This window comes from Brienomyrus brachyistius, chromosome 14, assembly GCF_023856365.1.
Source record: "Brienomyrus brachyistius isolate T26 chromosome 14, BBRACH_0.4, whole genome shotgun sequence".
NCBI lineage: Eukaryota > Metazoa > Chordata > Actinopteri > Osteoglossiformes > Mormyridae > Brienomyrus > Brienomyrus brachyistius.
In genome coordinates, this window is record NC_064546.1 from 17,907,710 (window position 1) to 17,930,625 (window position 22,916).

General features: G+C 45.0%; 3 protein-coding genes across 6 annotated transcripts in view; 2 read left to right on the forward strand and 1 right to left on the reverse strand.

Annotated features, from left to right (window-relative positions):
* dnajc17 (DnaJ (Hsp40) homolog, subfamily C, member 17) overlaps positions 1-4,695 on the forward strand; it is a 34,191-nt gene extending 29,496 nt beyond the window's left edge. For both annotated transcript variants that reach the window (XM_048974587.1, XM_048974588.1), the window contains one exon: positions 4,431-4,695. In XM_048974587.1, coding sequence (XP_048830544.1) covers positions 4,431-4,556 — 126 coding nt within the window. In that variant the 3' untranslated portion in view covers positions 4,557-4,695. The remainder of the gene's footprint in view (positions 1-4,430) is intronic.
* The window catches only part of gchfr (GTP cyclohydrolase I feedback regulator), a 16,739-nt gene extending 2,093 nt beyond the window's left edge, over positions 1-14,646 (reverse strand). Inside the window, exons 1-5 of one of the 3 annotated variants that reach the window (XR_007382289.1) lie at positions 14,461-14,644; positions 9,563-9,657; positions 8,588-8,720; positions 6,436-6,714; positions 5,164-6,300 (exon numbers count right to left, since the gene is read on the reverse strand). Coding sequence is in view for 2 of the 3 variants with exons in the window: in XM_048974590.1 (XP_048830547.1) it covers positions 8,501-8,720; positions 9,563-9,657; positions 14,461-14,496 (351 nt within the window). In the remaining variant the exon portion in view is untranslated. Of the gene's footprint in view, positions 1-5,163; positions 6,301-6,435; positions 6,715-7,711; positions 8,721-9,562; positions 9,658-14,460 lie in introns of those variants that run through there. The other 2 variants (XM_048974591.1, XM_048974590.1) reach the window with 2 other exon arrangements.
* A 1,350-nt stretch (positions 14,647-15,996) lies between these two features.
* Positions 15,997-22,916, forward strand: part of rmdn3 (regulator of microtubule dynamics 3) — a 28,133-nt gene continuing 21,213 nt past the window's right edge. Inside the window, exons 1-6 of the mRNA XM_048974829.1 lie at positions 15,997-16,592; positions 16,999-17,167; positions 17,648-17,788; positions 18,991-19,282; positions 20,492-20,594; positions 22,637-22,697. Of these exons, the coding sequence (XP_048830786.1) occupies positions 16,394-16,592; positions 16,999-17,167; positions 17,648-17,788; positions 18,991-19,282; positions 20,492-20,594; positions 22,637-22,697 (965 nt within the window). The 5' untranslated portion in view covers positions 15,997-16,393. The remainder of the gene's footprint in view (positions 16,593-16,998; positions 17,168-17,647; positions 17,789-18,990; positions 19,283-20,491; positions 20,595-22,636; positions 22,698-22,916) is intronic.

Sequence of the window (22,916 nt, forward strand, 5' to 3'; positions counted from 1 at the left end):
GTGTGTGTGTGTGTGTGTGTGTGTGTGTGGTGTGGAGGGGGGGGGGGCTGTTTAAACGTGTGCAAATACTTGTTACCCTACACAGCAGTTGCACTTAGCTTATATCCTAAGCTTTCTTTAATCGGTTATTCAAAACAATGATCTTTACATTATCAAGTCTCTCATTTGCTTTTCCTGGGGTATTAAAAACAGATAGCTGTATTTATTTACATTTTGGAAAGTACATTTTCTCTTTCTTGTGGTTAATATGGAATTGTGATTCAAGAGCAGGTCGAGGAGTCCTGAGTTTCAGATTTGCCCACCACATGTTGGCCCATAAAAGGATTTGCCACAAATGAAAACAAGTTTTAAATTTATATTTACAGTACTAATTTGCTGTTTTTTTTCTCCTTTACTCGTTTTTCATTTCACGGCAGGCACGAAATGTGAAAGCCTGAGATATTGAGATCAACAGACATTCGTATCCAATAGCTGTTGGCCTTTCTCTTCATATTGGATAAATGGCCATATTTTGGCTTGTGGTCTATGTTAATTGCCTTTGTAAAGTAATTAAATTCTGATGCCATTTGAAAAGCTTTGCATGCATGTTTACGCGTGTGTATGTGTGCGTTGAAGGAATTTGCAGTCTGAGAACTCTGGGAATGTTTACGTCCCGATGGTTCTTGGCTGGATATTTCTTCAGATATTAAATTAAAAGGTTCAGTATTTTGAATCTGTTTTATGGGTAAATATTGACAGTAAGATCCTACATTCCGGAGGCTGCTGGTTTAACACAAGCATTACAAAACGGACCTCTTCCAGTGCACCTGCGCCATTATTGTTTCTCTTTTCTTGGAATTATTTTATAACTGTAGAGCTGTAGAGTGCATATTGACCTTTTAATGCATTTGTTTACTTGTTTTTCTGTCCACCATGTGTGTGTGGCCATCTGGGTCCATGTGTTTTGTGTGTCGGTGGTTTGAAGTTGCGTTCCTGTAGCCTTGGCTGCTGGTTTTATGTGGACGGATTAAAAGAAGCCTCGTCAACATCATTTGGCAGTGGTAGTGAAAAGGAGGTGGGGCGACCACGGTACCAGCAAAGGCCATCTGTGTGTGCCAAGGAGAGCAGGTGGGAAAGTGGGGGCACAGAGGTGAAGAAAAGGAGCCAATCATGGGCCTGATCTGGGGAGATTGCAGCTCATGGGTGACTTTTGTTTTATAAAACAGATTTATAAAACTGACTTGAAGGCATAGCTGGACAAGGAGATAGACCTTCACCTCCACACGGATGCTTCTAATGGTCATAAAACCATTGCCTGTTTAACTGAGGAAATAATACACTGACAGCATGGATAGATGGTATTTAGAAGATGGATCGAGGGGCATGTGAGAGCTGGAGATCAAACACGTTTGAAAACCGGCTTCCAGTTTTTTTTGCTTCTTTAACAGAAACTCCAAGCAAATACATCAGGATGACAGATGCCAGAACTTCAAAAACACGATCTCTCTCACCATCCCACTTTGTTCTGTTGATTTTTTATTTTTTTTTATGCGTATTGAAGAACAGCCAGAGCTGCTCTGTCCCTGTCCCTTACCTTTCAGCGGCCTTATCAGCTGCACATGCCAGGTTGGATCCATCGTGGAAGAAGCCAAGAGAGGCTTGACAGTCCCCCTCCCCAACCTTCGCTTGTCTTTGGCCGTCCTTGCCGACAGGTTTTTCGGAAATTCCTACGACTGGTCCAAATTATGATCAGTCGTAGAACTCGGAATCATCTCTGTGACACCGAGGTGATTGATGAAGGAAACTTCCCCTACTTTTGAAATCTGCGTCTATCCCAGACTAGACACAGCCCCACCCTTTGACATCGGCACGGTGACTGACGCTGCAAAACTGTTTTTCGGCTTTTGCGTATGAGGTTGTGACGTAGAGCCCATTGATCACAATTTACCTTCTGCTTTATTGTCTCTATTGCATGTGGCCGATGACTCACTCAGGCATGATTTACAGCATGATTGAATGAGCTGCTCAGTAAATCAGTCTAAATTGAGTGTGTTGGGACATAATACGCATTACAAAATGCCCCCAAGCTGTCGGGACTAAGTCCCTGGCACTTCCCGTGGCCCGAGGCTTGGTAGAGTACAGCATTGTGACTGTCCAGAAATCGATGCATCGGTCAGCTGGTTTATCTCTCTTAACTCACACATAATCATCATGTTTATAAGCAGGGATTCTCATAACTGGTGCGCATGTACGTGTTTGGCGTTACAACATGAATGCACATAAAGTAGACACGCACTTATTATGACAAGAAATTACTTGTCATAATACCCTTACCCTTGTCCTGGCTAATGCGTACTTCATTTGTGGTTTAAAAGTTAAAATGCATGATAATTTCTTGTAATAGCGTGAATGCTATTACACTTATACTTATTTTATGTGCACTTGCATTGTTATGCCAAGAAATTGCTGCGCATATCGCCTTATACGCCAAATGTGTACTTACATACCAGTTATGTTACCCTGTTTATAAGTGAGGGTCAGCTGAAGAAAGCAGGTAATATGTATGTTGCATTAGAAGTGTTGAGCCAGTTTCCCAACCTGTACTTGCACATCTGCTTCATCTATAAAAGATGCTGGATCTCCGCCTTTTGTAAAGGGTTGGATTTTTTTTTGTCTCTTTCTAGCTCTCTTTGAGTCTGGCGTGTGTGTTCGGCCCTTCACATGTTTATTTGAGTTAGCGAGCGGACATAGGACTGGGCTTGCATGTATCGCACTTCTAATGATCTCTAAATAAGTGTTTGGCCCTCATAAATCACTCGCTCCACATCCTGCTGACACAAATGGCAGAGAAATAGCCTGTGATTAACTTCACCTGCCTGGTAAGAGCTGAAAGTCAGCGCTTTTTGAAAATGGAATAAACACTTTCTTCCGCTCCCACAAGAGGTTTCTCGTTGTCTGTGTCCATGCAGTATAACCATAGGAGACGTTGCGGGACGCCCAGGTCTGGTCAGGCCTAGGCAGTCCTGTGTGTCTGATTGCGAAGAGCCATTTTCGTCTCATGCGGTTGATACTCGGTTGCATAAACCAGTCCTGTTTAAGTTCTGAGTGTCACCAGTAGAGGTCATGATAGAGTAGAAGGCAGAGGGGAAGCAGCTAATTGGCTCCCTTTGCTTGGCAGTGTGCTGTCTCGTTCTGTTTAATTGGAGATAGGTTGTTTGTTTGTTTGTTTACTTAATTTGGGTTGCGTGACATTTTGTGTGTGTATCTGAGAAGTGAGCTCACGTACGTGGAATGATAATTGCAGCCTTGGGGCTGAAGTTGTTCCTGTTTCCTCCTTTAGTCTCTGAGCAGGGAGGCTGGGGTCGTCATCCTCTGTCCGCACGCGTCTCCATGCAGGCAAACACCAACCAGCAATGACACCCACCCCTCCATTATCTGCTGCCTGGCCATGAATGTTCTTTCTCTGCCAGAGCTCATATAGATGGCCGTGCCACAATCCCCCCCCCCCCCTCTGATTGTAGAAACTCTGCAAACCCCGGTGCACATATGGGTCTGGCCAGCGCCTCTTCCAGCGACCTGATTAGACTTTTGGGGATGCCTGGCTGGGCCTGTGTTCCCCCTTTTCTTCCGAGCCTAAGAGACCCCCGCACTTTCAAAGCTGTCCTAAGATGGAGAGAATGTTTCAAGTGCACATTCTGGGCTTCGTTGTAGGAATTACGTAATGACGGTATTTATTTTTACGATGATTTTTGTTTTGTTTTTTGATGCAGATGGGGTACAAATTTTGAAATGGTTTTTTATGAACCTGATTTGGAAGAGAGACCCAGAGTAACGCAGTAATGATCATCAGATTAATGATGCCGTTAATGATGTTAACCTGTTTCCAGGCAGCATTAAGGAAACACAGGACCAGTTTTCCCATGAGCTCCCAGTCTAGCTAAAAAAAAAAAACGGCATAGGCTGATCCCTGTGGAACTTGTCGTAACCGGTCCCGGTTACCTGCGGCTGGCCAACGGTTCTCCCAGGAAACGTTCCAGGACATATATGACCTGGGGGTTTCACATGTAACTGTCAGATCGAGTGAATATGATGTAGAACAGCAACGCCATCACCAGGTGTAATACAAGAGGTGAATTATGAATCTGGCACTGAGAAAATAATGACCAGTCTCATCCAAGCTGGCTGGGTGGGTGGAGAGGGGGATTCCTGATATACTCATGCCCCCCTCCCCCTCCAAACCTCAGTTCACCTACTGGCTTGTCAGGAAGCGCGATCCAGTAGTAGTGGAGATATGACACTCACTGGGAGTTGGGCAATGTGTCCCGCAATGTCATTAATTTGTTCCTATCTTCCACTATCTTCTTGTCCTTGGTTCACTCTTCTGTAGCACTTCTGTTTGCCATGTGATTTTGAAGCCTGCCAACTGTCTCGCTTTGTGCTGCCCCCTGCAGGGCTCCCTGAGCAGTGAGCGTGACTACGAGAGCCTGGTGCTGATGAGGCTAAGGCAGGCGGCGGAGAGGCAGCGGCTGATCGAGCAGATGCAGAGGGAGGATGAGGAGGATGTTGACCAAGCCTAGCATCCTCATCACCACCGGCATCCCTGATGGACTCACTCTGGCTGACTTCAGTTTTCTGGCGAAGCCAGCCTTTCTGCAACTTTTTTTTAAAGGAATGATTTAAATACTTTTGGGTAAATAAATTGGTTTGTGACCATGAGTCTCTGATCTTTGATGCAATGAAAAATCCCGACCACATCAGGCGAGCTGACAGCGGCGTGGACGGTAAATTTCGTCAAAAGTGACCGTGATGTGTTTCGTGGATTTGAGTAAAGTCGTAAGATTACAGCCGTGTCCGGTTACCGCCTCTCCTGTGGTGCCAGAGACCTCTGTGGGAAAAGCAATATGCAGTGGTACGCGAAATCCCCAGGCTGCTGCCTTTTAATTACCATCTGTCAGCGGAGCTTGGCTCGTATCTGCATGGGCGATGGCTGCTTTCTGTGCTCACAGCCAAGACCAGATGGGTTTGCCTTCCCGTCAGATTCCAGAGCCCCTCTCGCTGCATAGATCTGTGGAACGTGTTCCATGCTGCCAGGTCCGGATGGCAGTTTGGGGAGTGCCAGTGGGCGCGTTCTCCCCCAAGCAATGACCGTAGGGTAGCAGGCGCTAGCTCCCCTCACAAACTTACCTTGGATCAGCTGTGTAATGGGTGGGTATGGTACTGCCTCACAATAACTGGTCCTTAACTTGTTCCAGAGCTGGTCGGGTGATTTATTCATTTTCATCAATGGATTTCACTGGAACAGGAAAGATGTAGTTCATATGTGTCTGACATGAAAGATCCCTTTAGGTTGTGTTGATTATTATTTCTTGAGAGTTGCCATCTTGCTGTACTGTGTTGTGTAAGGGCTCACTCTGGGCACCAGGCAGGTATCAGGAAGGTCACACCGCTGGGAAATGGGTCACGGGTTAGGTAACACATGACCGACTGATGCGAAACTGCCTGGAGGATGGGCCAGGATGGCTTATGGATCAGAATGCATGTTTCCTCTGTAATTGGGACCCAAGAATACCTTGCACTGATTGGAACGTGATGACAGCATAACAGTGACTCTGAGGTTGAAAGGTACCAGGATAACATGACGTATTACATTTTAGAAATTATGCAAATATTTGTGTTGTAACTACATTGCACGTGTATTGAAGGTTTTTCTATCAGTATTTTGAAAAAACATCCGTTACCATAAGTATGATGCAACATGTAGCCCCCATCTGAAATTAGGCTAGAATACAGTATCTGAAATAACACTCAAAGTTGGGGTAAACCCAACAACAATTCAAAATTAAAGCGTAATATATCAGTGATGGCATCTAGCCACTAAATTCCATCAGATACAGATTTAGAAGTGGGAAGCATCAAATCCATTTCCAGCAATGACTTCCTGTGGAAAATTAAGTCAATCTTTAATTACATGGAACTGACACTCAAAATATCACGTGTAGTCCGTGAACCTTTACACGGAAGACTCAAATGCTCAGTAGAAACACATCCACTTCAGGAGAATGAGCAAACTGACCTGGGTACTTGAGACTCCATTTTGTATTGCTTGCTGTATTTTCAGAAATTACTTTGCCGTTGAAGGAGAGAGTAAAGCGGCATTGCGGGTGTCAGTGTCTGAGCGGCGAGATGGTGAGCGAGTGTGAGCCCTTTGTGTCCTGGGAGGGGCTGTGTGCCATGGTGGGGGCGAGTAACAGCAAGGACGAGGCTGGGGGTTTCTGTGGATGTAGGGGCACTGACAAGACCCAGAACAAGTCCCAAGGTAACCTAAAGTGTGGATAGAAGAGGAAAGGTTCATTAAAGGTGCTGATATGAACTAATTATTTTACTCATAATTGCTTTTAAATGTAGAAAAATATATTCGGATTCATAGTTACACTACAGGTTACACATACAACATACCCATAGGTTCTGGATCCCCCTGATCCTGAATAGGATAAGTGGTTATGGATGGATGGATGGATGGATGGATTTACACACTGGCCCTTAGTGCACGATGCTTGACCTTATTCCTTGCTTGCATGAAAGACGCATCAAGGCAGCAACACTCCACACAGGAAGTGCATCCTCTCCATCAGCCGCTGCCACCTCAGCACCTTGTCTGGATTCGCTGTTGCTTCTGAGCACAGCTGTCGTGTTAATGACAGTGATTCCCCACAACGTTTTTCCCTGAGGTCAGTCCTGAAAAGAAGCTAAAGAGGTTATTTGGACTAAATGACTCGATTAGTTCTCCGCTGTCAGTGTGTGGTTGAAATTATTCATTTTCCTCTGGTTTGGACTAGAACATTCCAACGCCGGGCCCTTGTGTGATGGCCAGGGCTCTGTTACACAACCCCCCCCCCTCCACGTGCCGTGTGGATCCATCTGCTGCTCCCAGCCCATCTAATGCTCTCATCAGCTGGTTCTGTTTATGTATTGATGGGCCGACTTTCATATCCTTGAAAAAGCTAAACACACAGAGCCCTTTCCAAATTACAACAGAGGAAATACAATTACACCCCCCCCCTTCCAGAGACACATCCTGATTATGGCCCGTGCCAGCAAGATGGAGTAGAAGAGCTGCCCTGAAACAAAACTCCAGCAACAAAGGAGTCCCCAGGTCGCGCCCCCCTCCCCCCACACAGACCTGGCAGAGATGCTGGTAACCTATTCGCTGAATAGCCCATCTCTGCCAACCTTCTCCTCCTCCCATCTAACAAATCTAGCACCTGCTCTTTGAGGTGCCCTTGGGGCAGGTTGCTGGGATGAAGGCGATTGCCAGGCAGGGTCTGGCTCAGGCGACCTGGTCTCTGTTCGCTCGATTAGCCCCCCCTGACTGCAGCATTTACACCTGAACCCATGAGGAACCTGTCTGAAGCAGCTGGTTCTCCCTAGAAGGCCCCACTGCTGGGTTTCCCCTTCACTGGCCTGCAGGAGGGCACATGGTGCTCCATGCCTGCCAGATGTTCTATAATCAGTGCAGGACCTTGTTTTTAAAGTTCTGTTTTCTTGTACCGTATCAGGCCCCAGTGTGGTGAGGTGGCTGGGAGCAAGTTCACCAACACAGATACTGATCAGAGGAAAACTTGAATAGCGTCTTTGGCTTGTGAGCTTATTAGTAGGTCCTTCTGCATCTCCTGTCCCTTGACAGCCACAGTAAACTATGTCTGGAGCTAAACGAGGGGAACACAGACAGGGAAACCTTTTGTCATCTTTATTTTCTGTATGCTGCCTCTTGTTACACACATTTGGCATGTTTACGCAGATCTCTCATCTGCACAAAAAGTAGCACAGTATTGACAGAAGGAACAGCGACGGTGGACTGTTGCTGCTGCATGCTGGGAACGAGGAGTTCAGTGTTGAACTGCCGAGCCGCCTTGTCCCCCCCCCTCCAGCTCCCCCTCACAGCCCCCCAGGGGCACATCCATTCTGTGTATATTTAGCCGCCTTTCAGGACACTCTGTAAATATGACCCAGAGACTCTTTGTGTCTCTCACCCCCCAGCATGACTGCATTACACACTGGGGGTGGGAGCCCAGCAAGGGGGGTTCAGTCCTTCCTAGAATGGATAGAAGAGTCTGAATTTACCCCTAGCCTTTCGAGGACGTCCAAAAACCACACAGTCCAGGCAGGTTGAGAACATATTTCTTCATCACCCCCTAACAAAGGAAATGCTTTACACTCACAAATATGATTATATGTCATTCCTGCTGTCAGTGGCACTTGACAGACTATCAGACACACAAACAGAAAACACATTTTTGGTGCTTGTAAACACTTCTCTGGCTAGACTTAATTGCATTAAGCTTAGTATTGAAGAAAAACACTGCCTGCTCCATTGTTAAAAAAATAATTAATAACAATACATGAATAGAGAATACTGCCCAGAATGGTTTAGATTCGACATTCTACATGAGACAGATGAAGATTATGATTTCCAAAAAAATAAAAAAAAAACCCTGACCACCCATATCCACCCCATATTAATCTATTCACATGGAAAGGCCCGTGGCCCGTCTGGGACCCTACTGGTGGGACCTGCGTCGACCCAGTCGCGTGCAGGCGCTGGTCCAACCTGGCTGACTGTGTCTCTGTGCAGACACCACACCAGCGTCTGGCCCACGCCGGTCATGGTCACCAGACGGAACCCAATGTTCTCTAGCTTGTCCAGAACAACCCGAGGCGCTTCGTCCACGTGGTATTCTGAGCTGCAAGACAGGCAGACGTGGAGGAACGTATATTAGTTGGGGGGCCCTTATAAATTCACCCCCTCCCCATATGACTAATCTTGTAAACTCTTGTTCATTGGGCTACACAGCATGACATTCCCACAATGCACCATTAGCTCCATTTCGTTTGGCTTCCAGGCTCAAAAGTGGCCTCTTTTTCGGTATTATACATAATTCCATTTTTCCTTTCTGTGTCGATTGACAAGAATTCCCCATCTCCCCCTTACTGTCCCTCTGGAAGACGGGGAGGGGGGCAAACCCGCTGAAGACGATGCAGAAGAAAGAGCCCCGCATGATGCCCAGCTAATGCTGCAGCGCCCCAACGAAATGCGAATAGCTGTGGCGATCAGATTTAACAAAGTATTTAACTCTGGAGTTATGTGGCGCAATGTTCCTGGTTAAACAGGCGCAGGTTTTTGGCGGCGCCAGCAGATGGCTCGACGTCCCTGACCCCCCTTCGGCAAATATCAAGCAAACGGTGGAATCTTTTCAGAAAGACTGCAGTTTGGGGTCCCCCATGACAGCGTGACTCCGATATGACGTATCTATGATATAACTGCTTCAAAGGCCTCCTTTTGCTTTCACAGAAACAGCAAGGTGAGTCCATAAGATCATGGCTGTGTAAGTGTCCTATTAAAATGCACAATAATGTGCAATATATCCTAACAGCCTTCATCTCTCCTTTTGGTCTAGATATTACGTTTCTTTAATGTTTCTAAACATTAGCCACTTGTGTGATGGATTCCCCCCCACTTACACTTTACCCTTTTCCATATTATTTTCATACAACCACTGACTTTCTTCTTACAATCAATACCTACAAGTTGTTACCCAGCATCGTTGTCTTTCTGGCTCCCAGGTAGTTCATTATGACTGGATCTGAATGCTCATCTCCTACTATTGTGGGTCCAGTCTCCTGAAACCAACAGCAGGAGGACAGAGTAAGACTACAGCCTCAAATTCTCAAATTAATACACATTGAACAAATACGTCCAGTAAGCTATATAAGCCTATATGTATATATATATATATATATATATAGTGGCTGGATAGTGTAGTGGTAAGATCGCCGCCTTTCACACGGGAGACCGGGGTTCGAATCCCGGTTGTGGCCTACCTCCAGTAGGGGTCCTTAGGCAAGACCTCCTCACGCTATACTGTGCCTACCTCAAAATATGAGAGACAAACATAAGAATAGAGTCATGCCGGCTCAGACGTCGCCCGGATTAACAAGGTCTGCGCCAGATGTTGAGGAACCATGACAATCTGACGATAAGTGGGCTACTGGAACAAGAACAAGAACAAGACATGCATGGACAAGAGATGAGAACAAGGGACTGTTGGAATGCTACTATACAAGTAACCCCAGTGAAAGAGGTTACATGAAGCGGATGTGGGACCTATGGATTCTTCGACACCCCACATCAAGACTAACACCAAAACAACTAGTAGCTCAATGTTCCAACATCCGCAAGAAACAACTGCTATCACAACTAGAGATTGATGAGGTACAACACGATTGCTACGACAAGGGGGAGCCAGGACGACAGGTCAGGGGGGAGATATCATCATCATCCCCACATTCCGAGATTGGGTACCAAGCCCCAAGAACAGGACAGCTGAATACAAGAGCAGCTGACCTGAGAAATAAGATCATGGCTAAGCTGGAAACCTGGACCCTCCGACACCGATTACCAAGAATGCGTGAAGTACCCTCAGAAGGTCTACTAGAAGATGTGAATGCAGCACTACGGACAATCCCTACACCAACCAGCTGATCTACACCACAGCAACAGTGATCCTTGAGGTGCTTGGCTATAAGATGAACAACAGCCGCAAGGAGCAGTATCCCCCATGGAAGAGAAGGTTAGAGGCTAAAATCAAGGCAGCACGGAGGGAAGTTAGCCAGCTATCGGAATTACAGAAAGGTGTGATGAAAAAAGAGGTACCTAAGAAGTATAACAAGCTGTCCATAGCTGAGGCCTTAGAAACTGCCAAGCAAAGACTCACAGCCTTGGCTACCCGTCTGAATAGGTACACCAGAGATATAGAAGCCAGGAGAATAAACCGGACCTTCTCCACTGAACCATCCAAGGTGTACTCTCAGTGGCAGGGTAATAGCATGAAGATAGACCCACCAAGGCTGGAGACTGAGCAATACTGGAAGAGCATATGGGAGAAAGAGGCATCACATAACAACAATGCACAGTGGCTTGTGGAACTAAGAGCAGACCACAGTAACCTCCCTGAACAAGCCCCAGTAACCATCACATTGGCAGACATCCAAGAAAGAGTCTCAAACATGAAGAACTGGACAGCACCAGGTCCCGACATGATCCACGCCTACTGGCTAAAGAAGTTAACTGCACTCCATGAGCGCCTGGCAGCACAGATGAACCAGCTGCTAATGGATGGGACCCACCCGGAATGGCTGACCAAAGGTAGGACAGTCCTGATACCGAAGGACCCCCAGAAGGGACCGGTCCCATAACCTGCCTCTGCACAACATGGAAGCTCCTATCAGGCATCATAGCGGCTAAGATGAATAGGCACATGGATCAATACATGAGCGGGACCCAGAAAGGAATTGGTAGAGATACCAGAGGAGCAAAACACCAGCTACTGGTAGATAGAGCAGTCACTCAAGACTGTAAGACCAGACATACCAACCTGAGCACCGCCTGGATTGATTACAAGAAAGCCTATGACTCAATGCCTCACACATGGATCCTAGAATGCTTGGAACTGTACAAGATCAACAGGACTCTAAGAGCCTTCATCAGGAATTCAATGGGGCTGTGGAAAACAACTCTAGAGGCCAACTTCAAGCCAATAGCACAGGTTACCATTAAGTGCGGGATTTACCAAGGAGATGCCCTGTCCCCGCTGCTGTTCTGCATAGGCCTTAACCCTCTCAGCCAGATCATCAACAAGACTGGCTACGGATACCGACTACGGAATGGGGCGAACATCAGCCACCTCCTCTACATGGATGACATCAAGCTGTATGCCAAGAGTGAACGAGACATCGATTCACTGATCCACACCACCAGGATCTACAGCAATGACATCGGAATGTCATTCGGGCTGGATAAGTGTAGTCGAATGGTAACAAAGAGGGGGAAAGTAGTCAGAACCGAGGGGATCGTACTGCCAGAGGGCAACATAGCAGACATTGAGGATAGCTACAAGTACCTTGGAATCCCGCAGGCAAATGGGAACCATGAAGAGGCCACAAGGAAAGCAGCAACAACCAAATACCTGCAACGAGTAAGGCAAGTCCTGAGAAGTCAGCTGAATGGGAGGAACAAGATCCGGGCAATCAATACCTACGCCCTACCAGTCATCAGATACCCCGCTGGCGTTATAAGCTGGCCAAAGGAGGAGATGGAAGCCACTGACATCAAGACAAGGAAGCTCCTCACAATGCATGGCGGGTTTCACCCCAAATCCAGCACACTGAGACTATACACTAAGCGGAAAGAAGGAGGCAGAGGATTAGTGAGCGTCAAAGCCACTATCCAGGATGAAACATCGAAGATCCATGATTACATCAGGAAGATGGCCCCGACTGATGACGTGCTCAGTGAATACCTCAGGCAACAGAAACCCAAGAAGGAAGAGGAGCAAGAACAGGAACCATCATGGAAAGATAAACCCCTGCACGGCATGTACCACCGGCAGATAGAGGAAGTGGCTGACATTGAAAAATCCTACCAGTGGCTGGACAAAGCTGGACTGAAAGACAGCACAGAGGCATTAATCATGGCAGCACAGGAACAAGCTCTAAGTACAAGATCAATAGAGGCTGGGGTCTACCACACCAGGCAGGACCCCAGGTGCAGGCTGTGCAAAGATGCCCCCGAGACGATCCAGCACATAACAGCAGGGTGCAAGATGCTAGCAGGCAAGGCGTACATGGAACGCCATAACCAAGTGGCTGGCATAGTGTACAGGAACATCTGCGGGGAGTATGGGCTGGAAGTCCCAGGGTCAAGATGGGAGACACCTCCAAAGGTGGCTGAGAATGATAAGGCTAAGATCCTGTGGGACTTCCAGATACAGACTGACAAACTGGTAATGGCTAACCAACCGGACATAGTAGTGGTGGACAAGCAGAGGAAGAAGGCCGTAGTGATAGACGTAGCAATCCCAAGCGATGGTAACATCAGGAAGAAGGAACATGAGAAGCTCGAGAAATACCAAGGACTGAGAGAAGAGCTAGAAAAGATGTGGAAGGTGAAGGTAACAGTGGTCCCAGTGGTAATTGGAACACTCGGGGCAGTAACGCCCAAACTGGGAGAGTGGCTCCAACAGATTCCAGGAATGACATCTGAGATCTCTGTCCAGAAGAGCGCAATCCTAGGAACAGCTAAGATACTGCGCAGGACCCTCAAGCTCCCAGGCCTCTGGTAGAGGACCCGAGCTTGAAGGACAAAAGACCGCCCACAGGAGGGCGAGTGGGGAATTTTTTTTATATATATATATATATATATATATATATATATATATATATATATATATATGTCATAAGGCATAATTTTTTCAGATAAATTTGATGACCCTAATCCCATTAGGTGGCAGGTGCTGAAACAGACGTTGGTCTTTGCTGAAGCACATGGTTGTGTTTTATCTAGTTTTCATCTTTGTGGCATAAGGCTTTTGGCTCTGTTCCAAGGGTACCACATCTTGGCCCTGGTGCTGACGTATGGATACAGAATCTCATAGCACCCTCAGTATACATAAAAATCAGCCTGCAGAGATCATATTTAATAGCTCCATTGTATCTTTGCATAAGACTGACTGTACTGATAGATATTTTGGAATACAAAACCTTTATCAGGAAGTATTCCACCACTTCCCAGGTTGCAACACCTGTTGCTTACTGTTGGGTCCTTTTCTTGTGGAGATCAAAACACAATCACCGGAATGCATAAATATGAGCCATACTGTGAACCGTATTGGTCTCCATCTCCTTGGGTTGTTCAAAATGAATTGACTTCATGGGACGATCATTATACGGGCAAACTGCACAATTACAGCATCAAGAGTCTAATTATGTTCATTCGTTTAAACAATTCCTACATTTGCTGCGTTGCCTGTTTTTATATTATCTTATTAATGTTTTTGCCGGTGCGGTCATTGATTTCTTAGCGTAAACTCTGAAATAACCTTTTCAGATTATTATTTTTGCAAATAATTTAGTTTATTATTTACCGCAGTCATTTGGAGTCCATTCGTTTGCCCAGTTGATTTTTTTAACCACGTGTTAAAATTGGATTAGGAGGAGTGACGTTATAAATTTCTGAGCCGCCAGTGGCTTCGTAATTCCAGTGCGCATTGTGTTTTTTGTCACGAAGAACTGAACAACTATGCAAAACACGCATCGCATTGTTTAAATAATTAAAGATCCATTTGCCAAGTAATACTTGTGGCTGCTGAAAAGCCAGTTAATTACCATTTGTTGACATAATGTTTATTTGTTATTTGAAGCATTCTCCAGTAGACCATTGACGGACAATACCAGAATACTTGCAATTGTTATATAAAATCGGAATCTTGTCAGCGATCGATGCTAACAAGGAACTCGCGTCCATTAAAAACACAACAAATAATTTATGTGTATAAACGCTGCACAAAATCCTTTCCCCATCTGGTTTATTAAAGGCGAGTGCGCCAGCCTGGTATCGCAGTCCTTACAAGAAGACGAGATACGAACCAGACGGATCTGAGTGCTGATGAGAATATAAGGCATCCTGGACTTGTAGGCGTGCGAAGTGCGATCCCCTGGGATGGTCTTTGGCTCGGGTCCGTGGAAGCTACTTCAGGAACAATCCGCTTTCCTGCCTCCTGAGCTCACGAGGAGTTTAACACGGAATGCGGAAACGCCCATCGCAGCTAACCAATCAAATGCCGGAGTACTTCGTGATTAACACTGCTGGTAAGCGGTTGAAGAAGCGCACTTACTATGGTTTTCATGGGAAGCTGGATTCTCCAGTTTGCCAAATAAAAATATCCCACTGAAGTAACCCGCTTAAACACGAATAATCAATGTCGCCTTATATATGTCCATATTTATTGTTTTCAAAATGCACGAAAGAGAAAATAACAATAAGATAGAATGATTTTATTGTTATTGTACATTTCCAGTCCAACGAAATTTGTAACAGTTATGCAACTATACCAGGTGGCCATAATAATGTAATAAATGTTTGCATTTCATTACAAAAATATCAGAGGAACTTTCAAAACGATGCAATCTGATCCAGACTTCCCTAAGTGATTCGTTTTGAGATTGGCATCCTTCATAGTTTTCTTGCTTTCGCCTTCGATTTCCCATATAATTCTGTGGCTTGGATATAGTATGGGTACCTACTGTGTTAAAGTCAAAACATGGAACATTGATATAGTGTGTATGCATTTGTGGATTAGGTTTATATTACATTGTGGGGACCAAATGTTGTGGGGTCCATTTTTCAGGTCCACACTAAGATCTGCAATAAAAAACTAAAAGTGGAAAAAAAATTCCAATAGAAATGAATGAAGGGTCCCCACAAAGATATACAGTTGTCTGTGTGTGTGTGTGTGTTTGTGAGAGAGATAGAGAGAGCGCGCGCGATATTAATCTAAATATGTTTCGAGATATAAAGTTTTTACAAATCAATGTTTATAAAGAAAACCTTCACAATTTTCCATAGGCAATACTTTTCATTGCTGCTTTGAAACAATTAGTTTATGTTTATGTATAAATTGTAAAATTAACATTATCTTTCATTAACTGGACTTAAGTGATGTATAAGATTACTTTAATTGAAGGTTTTGATTTTTTTTGCTTAAGATGTATGTGCATTCAGGGTTTTTTGTTGATAATTTTACACTAATGATTTCGTTGTTTGCTTAGGTTTTAATATCAGTATTAAAATCACAGAAACGGTGTTTTGAACTACGTAGATGCACAATTCAATTGCTGACGTACTGGAACTTTAATTTCCGTTTCTCAGACAATGATACAATCTTTAATTTGAAGGTCTGTCTTGGATGGTACTATGGGAAAAAATAAAACGATTTCCAAATGGCAGAAAATAAGAAATAACCATAATAAATACAATCAATCACTGTTACACGTACTGTTGTGCCTAATTTATTGGAAAACCTACCAAATGCATAAAAGCGTACTTTAAATGCGGCATGGTGAATAATAAAAGCTCCGTGTACGATGGGGCGCGTTCTAGACTGTGCACGTGTTTCCTGTCGGAATCATTATTCTGTGACCACCTCCTCAGCGGCGGTGTCACCGTGGTGATTTCCCCCTTCACCTAGCGAAAACGAAATCAAGCTGAACTTGCGCGTGTCGTCGTTCTTAATATGATGCTAATGTAATATATAGACAGTAACATTTAAATATTTAATATTATCATAATTAGAGACAGGTGTGAACAACGTCCCAATACAGATATACGGGCGCTAGATATTATGAAGGACGAACATAAAAACTTTAACTTACAGTAGGTATACGCACACATTTCAAAATAAACTCTCGCAACGAGACAGATGATAGATAACTCATGTACATTTTAGCGCATCAAAGCTACATTACTACATAGCTTCGACAATACACTTCTAGGTTTGCCACGCGAATTACGTAATTTACCATGGACAAGCTCGGAAGGGGTACCTGGATTAGTGTGGGCGTGGGAGCCGCGGCGGGGACGGTACTGGTCATATTTATGATTTTCAAGGAAAGGAAAAGGAGAAGAGAAGAAAGGGATAAAATGCCTCAGAGGGAGAGGTTGGCTGTGCGCGTGCCGGGCGGCGTCGCCATTGTGAGCGCGGGAGCGCGTGAGGGGTCAGGTAAGGGATGGACTGGATAAACACGAGAAGGGCATCGCCAGAATATTCAACTTAATGGTTTTATTTTGTTGAAGAGAATTTTTTTCTTTACAGCTTTGAAATAACATACGTTTTGTGAATCGAAAGACTTCAAAATCTGTATAGTTTCATTCGAATCTGCTCTTAAGTAAAATCTAGAAGTTGTATGTTTCTGGGATGGGTGGGAAGCCGCCCCCTGCTGGTGAACATGAACAACGGTCTTGCACCTCTATCTCATGTTCATTATAAAGGCCTTCGCTATGTGTACGTTTAAATGAACCTTTGCTGAACCAATAGATAACTTATTGTGTATTTTACAAATGGTTTACTTAATTAATTGTCAGCCATGGTCTCTCTCATGTTGTACCCTGGTACCTGGGTGTGTCAGTCTGTGACAGTGCTGCTGGGGGAGCAGCGCTGGTGCTGCCCAATCAGCAGGGGGAGCTGAGACATTGGCTGGACGAGGTGCTCCACTGCGTGGCTGACCTGCAGGGAGAGGTGGCCGAACTGAGGGGCAGCCTCCAGGGCGTCGCGGTGCAGATTGTCCAGGATGTCAAGTGAGTATGCTCTCCCAACGTAGATGTGGGTAGTTTTGCACTAGGGCAAGGCTATTCAAATCACGGTTCTCAAGATCCATGCACTGCTGATTTACCAGCCTTCCTCTACCTGCGAGTCAGATGTGAAGCCTCCAGCCAATCAGAATCAGTAATTATTAAGCTAACTATCTGGAAGATCTGAAAATAACGCCTGGATTTGGAATTGAGGTCCAGATTTGAAGAGCTTGCTCTGGGGCCAAGTCAAGGGTGTAGCGTCTTAATTATTTAATCTGAGAACATTCTTATCTGTCAAATACCATTGGTATGTTGAGAGAAGCCAGTCCCTGCTGTTTGACAGACTTACCATTTCTGCCAAAATGCTGATTGCGTAAAAGAAACTGCTGTTTGTATCTTTGATGTGGCATGGAGTTTCTATGCTGCTATTCATAGCTAAACACTAGTGCATTGACCCACGGTTCTGCTCTGCTGTTTTTCCCCCAGGGCCAGCCTGGAGGAAAGTCAGAAGGCTGCTCGCCGCCGTAGGCACCTCCTTCCACGGGAGCGCACTGACTCTGTGAGCTCCAGCTCCATCTACTTCACCGCTAGTGGGGTCAGCATGTACGATGGCGAGAGTGAAGGCGGGTATGTACCAGGCCCCATATGAGGCCTCATGCAAATTTCTTAAGTCCAAAACTAAGGCTTTGTTTTGTATAGTCGAACAGCAGGGGTGGTAGTTCGTTGGGTAGGACTGCTGCATCTACATTTCTGTCACCGCTGTCTTTGTGCAAGTTATATGAATTTAATCAGAAATAAGCAATTCAGGTGCAGAATGAAAACCTTAACCTCATAGACCCATGGTTTTATCTCCATACTCAAAATAATTTCCAAAAAATAGTTTTCAATGACACTCAACAGTGTGATGTTTTAGGAAAAGGAGCCATTAAAAACAAATGAGGTTAGAGGTTAGATTTGGCTATTTAAGGGGAGGGCGGTTCACTTCATGTGGTTTTATTTTAGTTTTATCTCGGAAGAGCAGAAGACATCTTCTGCGGGAAGGAAAACAGGATGCCAGTGGGAGCAAGGGCTAGAATCAGTGCACATATGTGCTAGGAGAACACAGTTTTAGAATGCTTTCCTTGGGTTATGGTAACTTCCTGTTGGAACCTTTGTGACTTCCTGTTCCGGGTCCTCTGACACATGTAGCCCTTACCCAGTGTTACTTCCAATGTGAGCTTGTCCAAAATGAGGCCATTTCCCATGGGATGGAATGAGTAAATAAAGGAATGCTTCGAAGGTCTTCCTCACCCTCTTCATCAAGAAATGTCACCATCCAAAGGTGTAATGGATGTTCGTTTGAATCATTAAAAACTTCCCTCTTTCCTGCCTCATTTTGGAAAATGCAGTGGGGCACCAAACAATAATGGGAAATAGGATGATTGTCCCTGGAAGGGCTTGAGTCAGATCTTGCTGTGTAATGTCTCTCCAGGGAGCAATGTGCAAGTTATTTCTGTGAAGTGCAGACTCATAAGAAGAGCCAGAAGAAAACCGCAAAAGCTCTGTGTTATGTACAACCTCACTTCTTTATTTATTTGATTCCCAGACCCTTTGATCTAGAATGGCTTGCTTATACAAGAAATTCTAAAATTTATAGATGGGAAAACTGGGGCAATTATAAATATACAACTATGAACTTTTTTCAGACAGAAAAGGAACCAAAGGGAAAGTAATGGTTTTTAGTTTCATAAGTGGGTTTCATGGTTTGTGGTAACTGCATGCGTGATGTGTCTTTTGGGTACTGTTTTTAGCACCAGCCAATGACCAGTCGTCCACCATCCCACTTGCAGGTACACCACTGCCAACCCGGAATCTGATTACAATGCAGACACAGATCGGGAGACAGACAAAGAGATGGAAAAGGAGAGCGAGGATGAGGAAGAGCAGAGCTGTGCGACAGTGAGAACGCTGAGAAAGGACTCCTGCGCGGAAGAAGAGGAAATGGAGCTCACGCTGCCACTGGACCCTGAGATGCCTGGTGGGGAACTGGTACAGCTTCTCTCCCAGAGCGATGCCCTGCATGCTGGAAGTGCTCAGGAGAAGGCCGAGGGCTATCAGCTGCTGCGGGCAAGCCAACCCCAGGTAAGGCGAAGACATGGCCTTTGGACTTTCTTGGACGAATGTAGGAGGACAGTCTACAACCGCAAGCAGTCTCAACAAGGAAGCAATATTTACCATACCATATACTAGTGGAGAATTTTTTCCAGCTTTACAGAGAAATTACTGACAAATTTGTACTGTAATCGTTAGAACAAGTCAGAGAAAACTTCTGCACAACAGTAATATTAATAATTTGTTTTTAATGCTTTTGTAAATGTGAGCTTCCATAGTACGTTAAGTAAATGCACATTACATGACTGGTCTGTTTTTTTTCCCACTTGATGGCGGGGGTGTTCTCCATCTCAGACACTGGTATGCCCTAGCTGAGGTTGCAAGAAGAAGCCTACGATATGTAGCTCCCCTCTAATCATGATGCCAAGGGTGGGACCCTTTAATTCAGTTACTCATCTACCTGTTCGAGAGCTTTCCTGCTTTTCTCTTGGCTGCAGCACGTGTAGTGTTTGTGCAGAGGAAGTGTTCTCTCCTTGTTTCATTTCAAGTTGTTGCGTGTCTTTTTGATTGGGTATAAGTTTATTTTCTGTTTGCTCATTCTGTCTCCTTACTTAAGGCTGTGCTGTTTTGGGTACTCTGGTCCATTGGCAGAGTGAAGATACTGGCTGTTTCAACTATAAGAATGTCTATTGTCATGTTGTTTTTTTTGGAATTTGGTGGTGTTGTTGTTCTCAGATCAGGGAGAAAACAGACCCTTCATATTGTAATAATCAAATTCAAGGGGTGCCAGTTTTCCAAGGTGATGAGGACTGGGAGGCAGGCAAGGGTATTAAAACTGACAGTAACCCTACAGATGGCCACAGTTTTCCCATCTCAAGTCAGGGCAAGTTAATTAAATGGCAGCAAAGTGACCAGGACATGCTGAACACAAGTGGATTAAGGCTATGGAGATCATTTTTTTAAGTTCTCTGCAGGGCTTCAGAGGAAGTGATATTTTACACACCTAAAGACAGGAAATCCCATGATCCTGCTTCAAGCTGGACCATTGTTCTCTGGGTTATTCTGATACTTTCCGGGTAGGAATATTTCTGAAGCCCACGTTACATAATAGGTTTCTCCAAACCGGCAAAGCACCCCTCTAGAGCTTTGGAGATGCTCTTGTGTTGACTAGGTTCGCTTCAGATGAGTCCGTCACTGCCCTTTCTTTTAGCAGCAGTTGTCATTATTTTTCCTTTTCAGTTTGGAGAGAATGCAGAGTTCTTGTGGCGGCTGGCCCGTGCTTACAGTGACATGTACGAGACCACAGACGATGCGGAGGAGAAGAAGGCCTACATGGAACAAGGTATCATACCTCCTTTCCTGCTTTCTCAAACGTCTTGGGTCTGTGGGACTCCAGTTCATCTGCTCTCTTTGTAAACAAGAAGGCCTTTCAGAATTGTTCACGCAAGACACATCACATGTTTTTATTTTTCTTGAGTGCAATATGTGAATACGGAAACAAACTTGAAAGACTTGGGGGGGAAAAAAGCCTGGGAATCACCTTCAACTTCAGCCAAAAAGGCTGTTTATCATGTAGGGTCAACATAGGCGTAAGATCTTTAATCCTTAAGTCTGAAATAGTCACGGACCCAGCAGGGGCCACCTGGACCATCTTGCCTCACGCATCAACCTTGGGTTGTGATATTTCTGTTTCCCAGACAACAGTGCTTCCGCGGACTAATGGCTGAGGACACGTGCGTGACTGTGTTCGATTTATGTGCTAAGAACACCAGTAGGTAACTCAGGAATTACAAACAGGCCATCCTGCAAGGAAAAGATTAGCTTAACTGCACAGATCTGGGTGCCGGACCGATTAATTATTTGGCCCTATCAAAGGGTTCTGTATAGAATGAAATGGACGACAAGCCAAGAGGGGAAAGTTTTGATGCATAAGGGCAGATAAAGACCAGGAATTCCTCTGGCCGCTAGAGGTGTAATAGATCAGATGCCGTCATCTTTCTAGATTCTCCTCAGGAAGCTCGTAGGTCACTGTGTGATGTGATGTTGGTCATGGTTTGCGCTGGGATTAAGCAGTTTATGTTTAAAATAATGAGCTGTCGTACAGTGGATCCAAAGAATTCTTGACGACTTCCATGTTTCCAACCTTCCGTCCGCAAGCACAGAGGTGAACGGGAACAGAGTCATTCTTGTACATGCCTGGGAACTGCCTTCTCGCCTATTCCAAGATGCACCTGTAGTTCTGTTACTTTGCCATTCATAAAGGTTTGGGTTGGGATTCTTATTCAGACACACTGTTGGGAACATATGGTGCTGGCTTTGAACCTGCAGTGCAGGTTGAGGTGACGGCAGGAACTTCAAGACCTTTTTCCATAATTAGGACTGTATCAGTTCACTCATTTGCATGATTGGCCGTGAGCTTGGTGTGGTTAATGCCCAAGCTTTTGCATCAACACTTGTGCTTTTGGTAACAAAGCTAGCAGTAGCTTACTACCAGATTTGCAACAAGAGGTGCAGAGGTACCTTCCTAGGGCCTATTCAGGGTGAGGCCCAGCTATTGTGTTTGACCAAAGCCCCGTCTGCATCCACTTTGACTAATCACCAACAGTCTGCTGGAGCTGCTGGTTGCTTTGGATGCGGAGGAAACCAGAAACCCTGTTCCGGAGCCTTCAGGGCCAGAACTTCCAGTTCAGCTGGGCTCTGGTTGCCACCTCGACAAGTTCCCTAATTTGAATTTACCCAGAAAAAAATGAATGACTTTTCAAAGCCCTGGCATTAATGAAAAGAGCTGTGTCATTAAACAAGGCAAGCCTTTCGTGATGGTTTGAAAGGGGGAGATACAAACAAAGGGAAGTGAAGTAATTATTTACAAATAAACATTTCCTTTTTATTTATAGTCTTTTAGATACTTAAATGTTTTATTCAAATTGTTCATTAGCTACAGCAGGCTGATTTTAGGTCTGAGAGGCTCAAGAAAACAGCTGTTTTTACGAAGAACTGGTTGCTTTTCAAGACTTGTTTCTTTGGAATGATATGGCCCTTCAGTCGGAGTGCTTTTGCTTTCAGACAACATGACCTACAAGCTCCTGAGGGTAAAGGCTTAATGCGTTGCCCCTTTGTTGTTCTGAGCATTCCCTCTTCTCTGTCAAGCCATAAATGCTCGTGCTAATTTCCTGCTTTATACTGTCCTAAAAGCAAGTCATCTACTACTCAGGTCCCTCTTTAAGGGAGATGGCAAATGGTCAGTGCCTGTGAGTTGGGAAGGTGGTTGTAGTATCGACGAAACCTGAGACTGAACATTTTACTTGCTTCGGCAGGCTTCAGTTTGGTACTCATTTGACTCTAGCACTCTCTCTCCCTCTCTTCCTTTCTTTCTCTCCTCCACAGGACGGGACGAGGCCGAAGCAGCTCTGCAGAGAAATGGCCTCAGCGCAGAGGGCCACAAATGGTGAGTTGGCAGCTTCCCATAATGCCTTGGGTTTAACAACATGATGTTTATTATGCTGTAGCATGAGTTTGTTGTTTATGAACATGCCTGTGAAGCTAATCTGTTCAGTGTATCATTGCTGGACAGGAAACGGACGCTTGGGGAAAAAAGCAAAAGAAAACCAGGCAGCTTGAGTTTGTTAAATAAATGGCAAGAGCAACACTGCAAAATCGTGGGTCA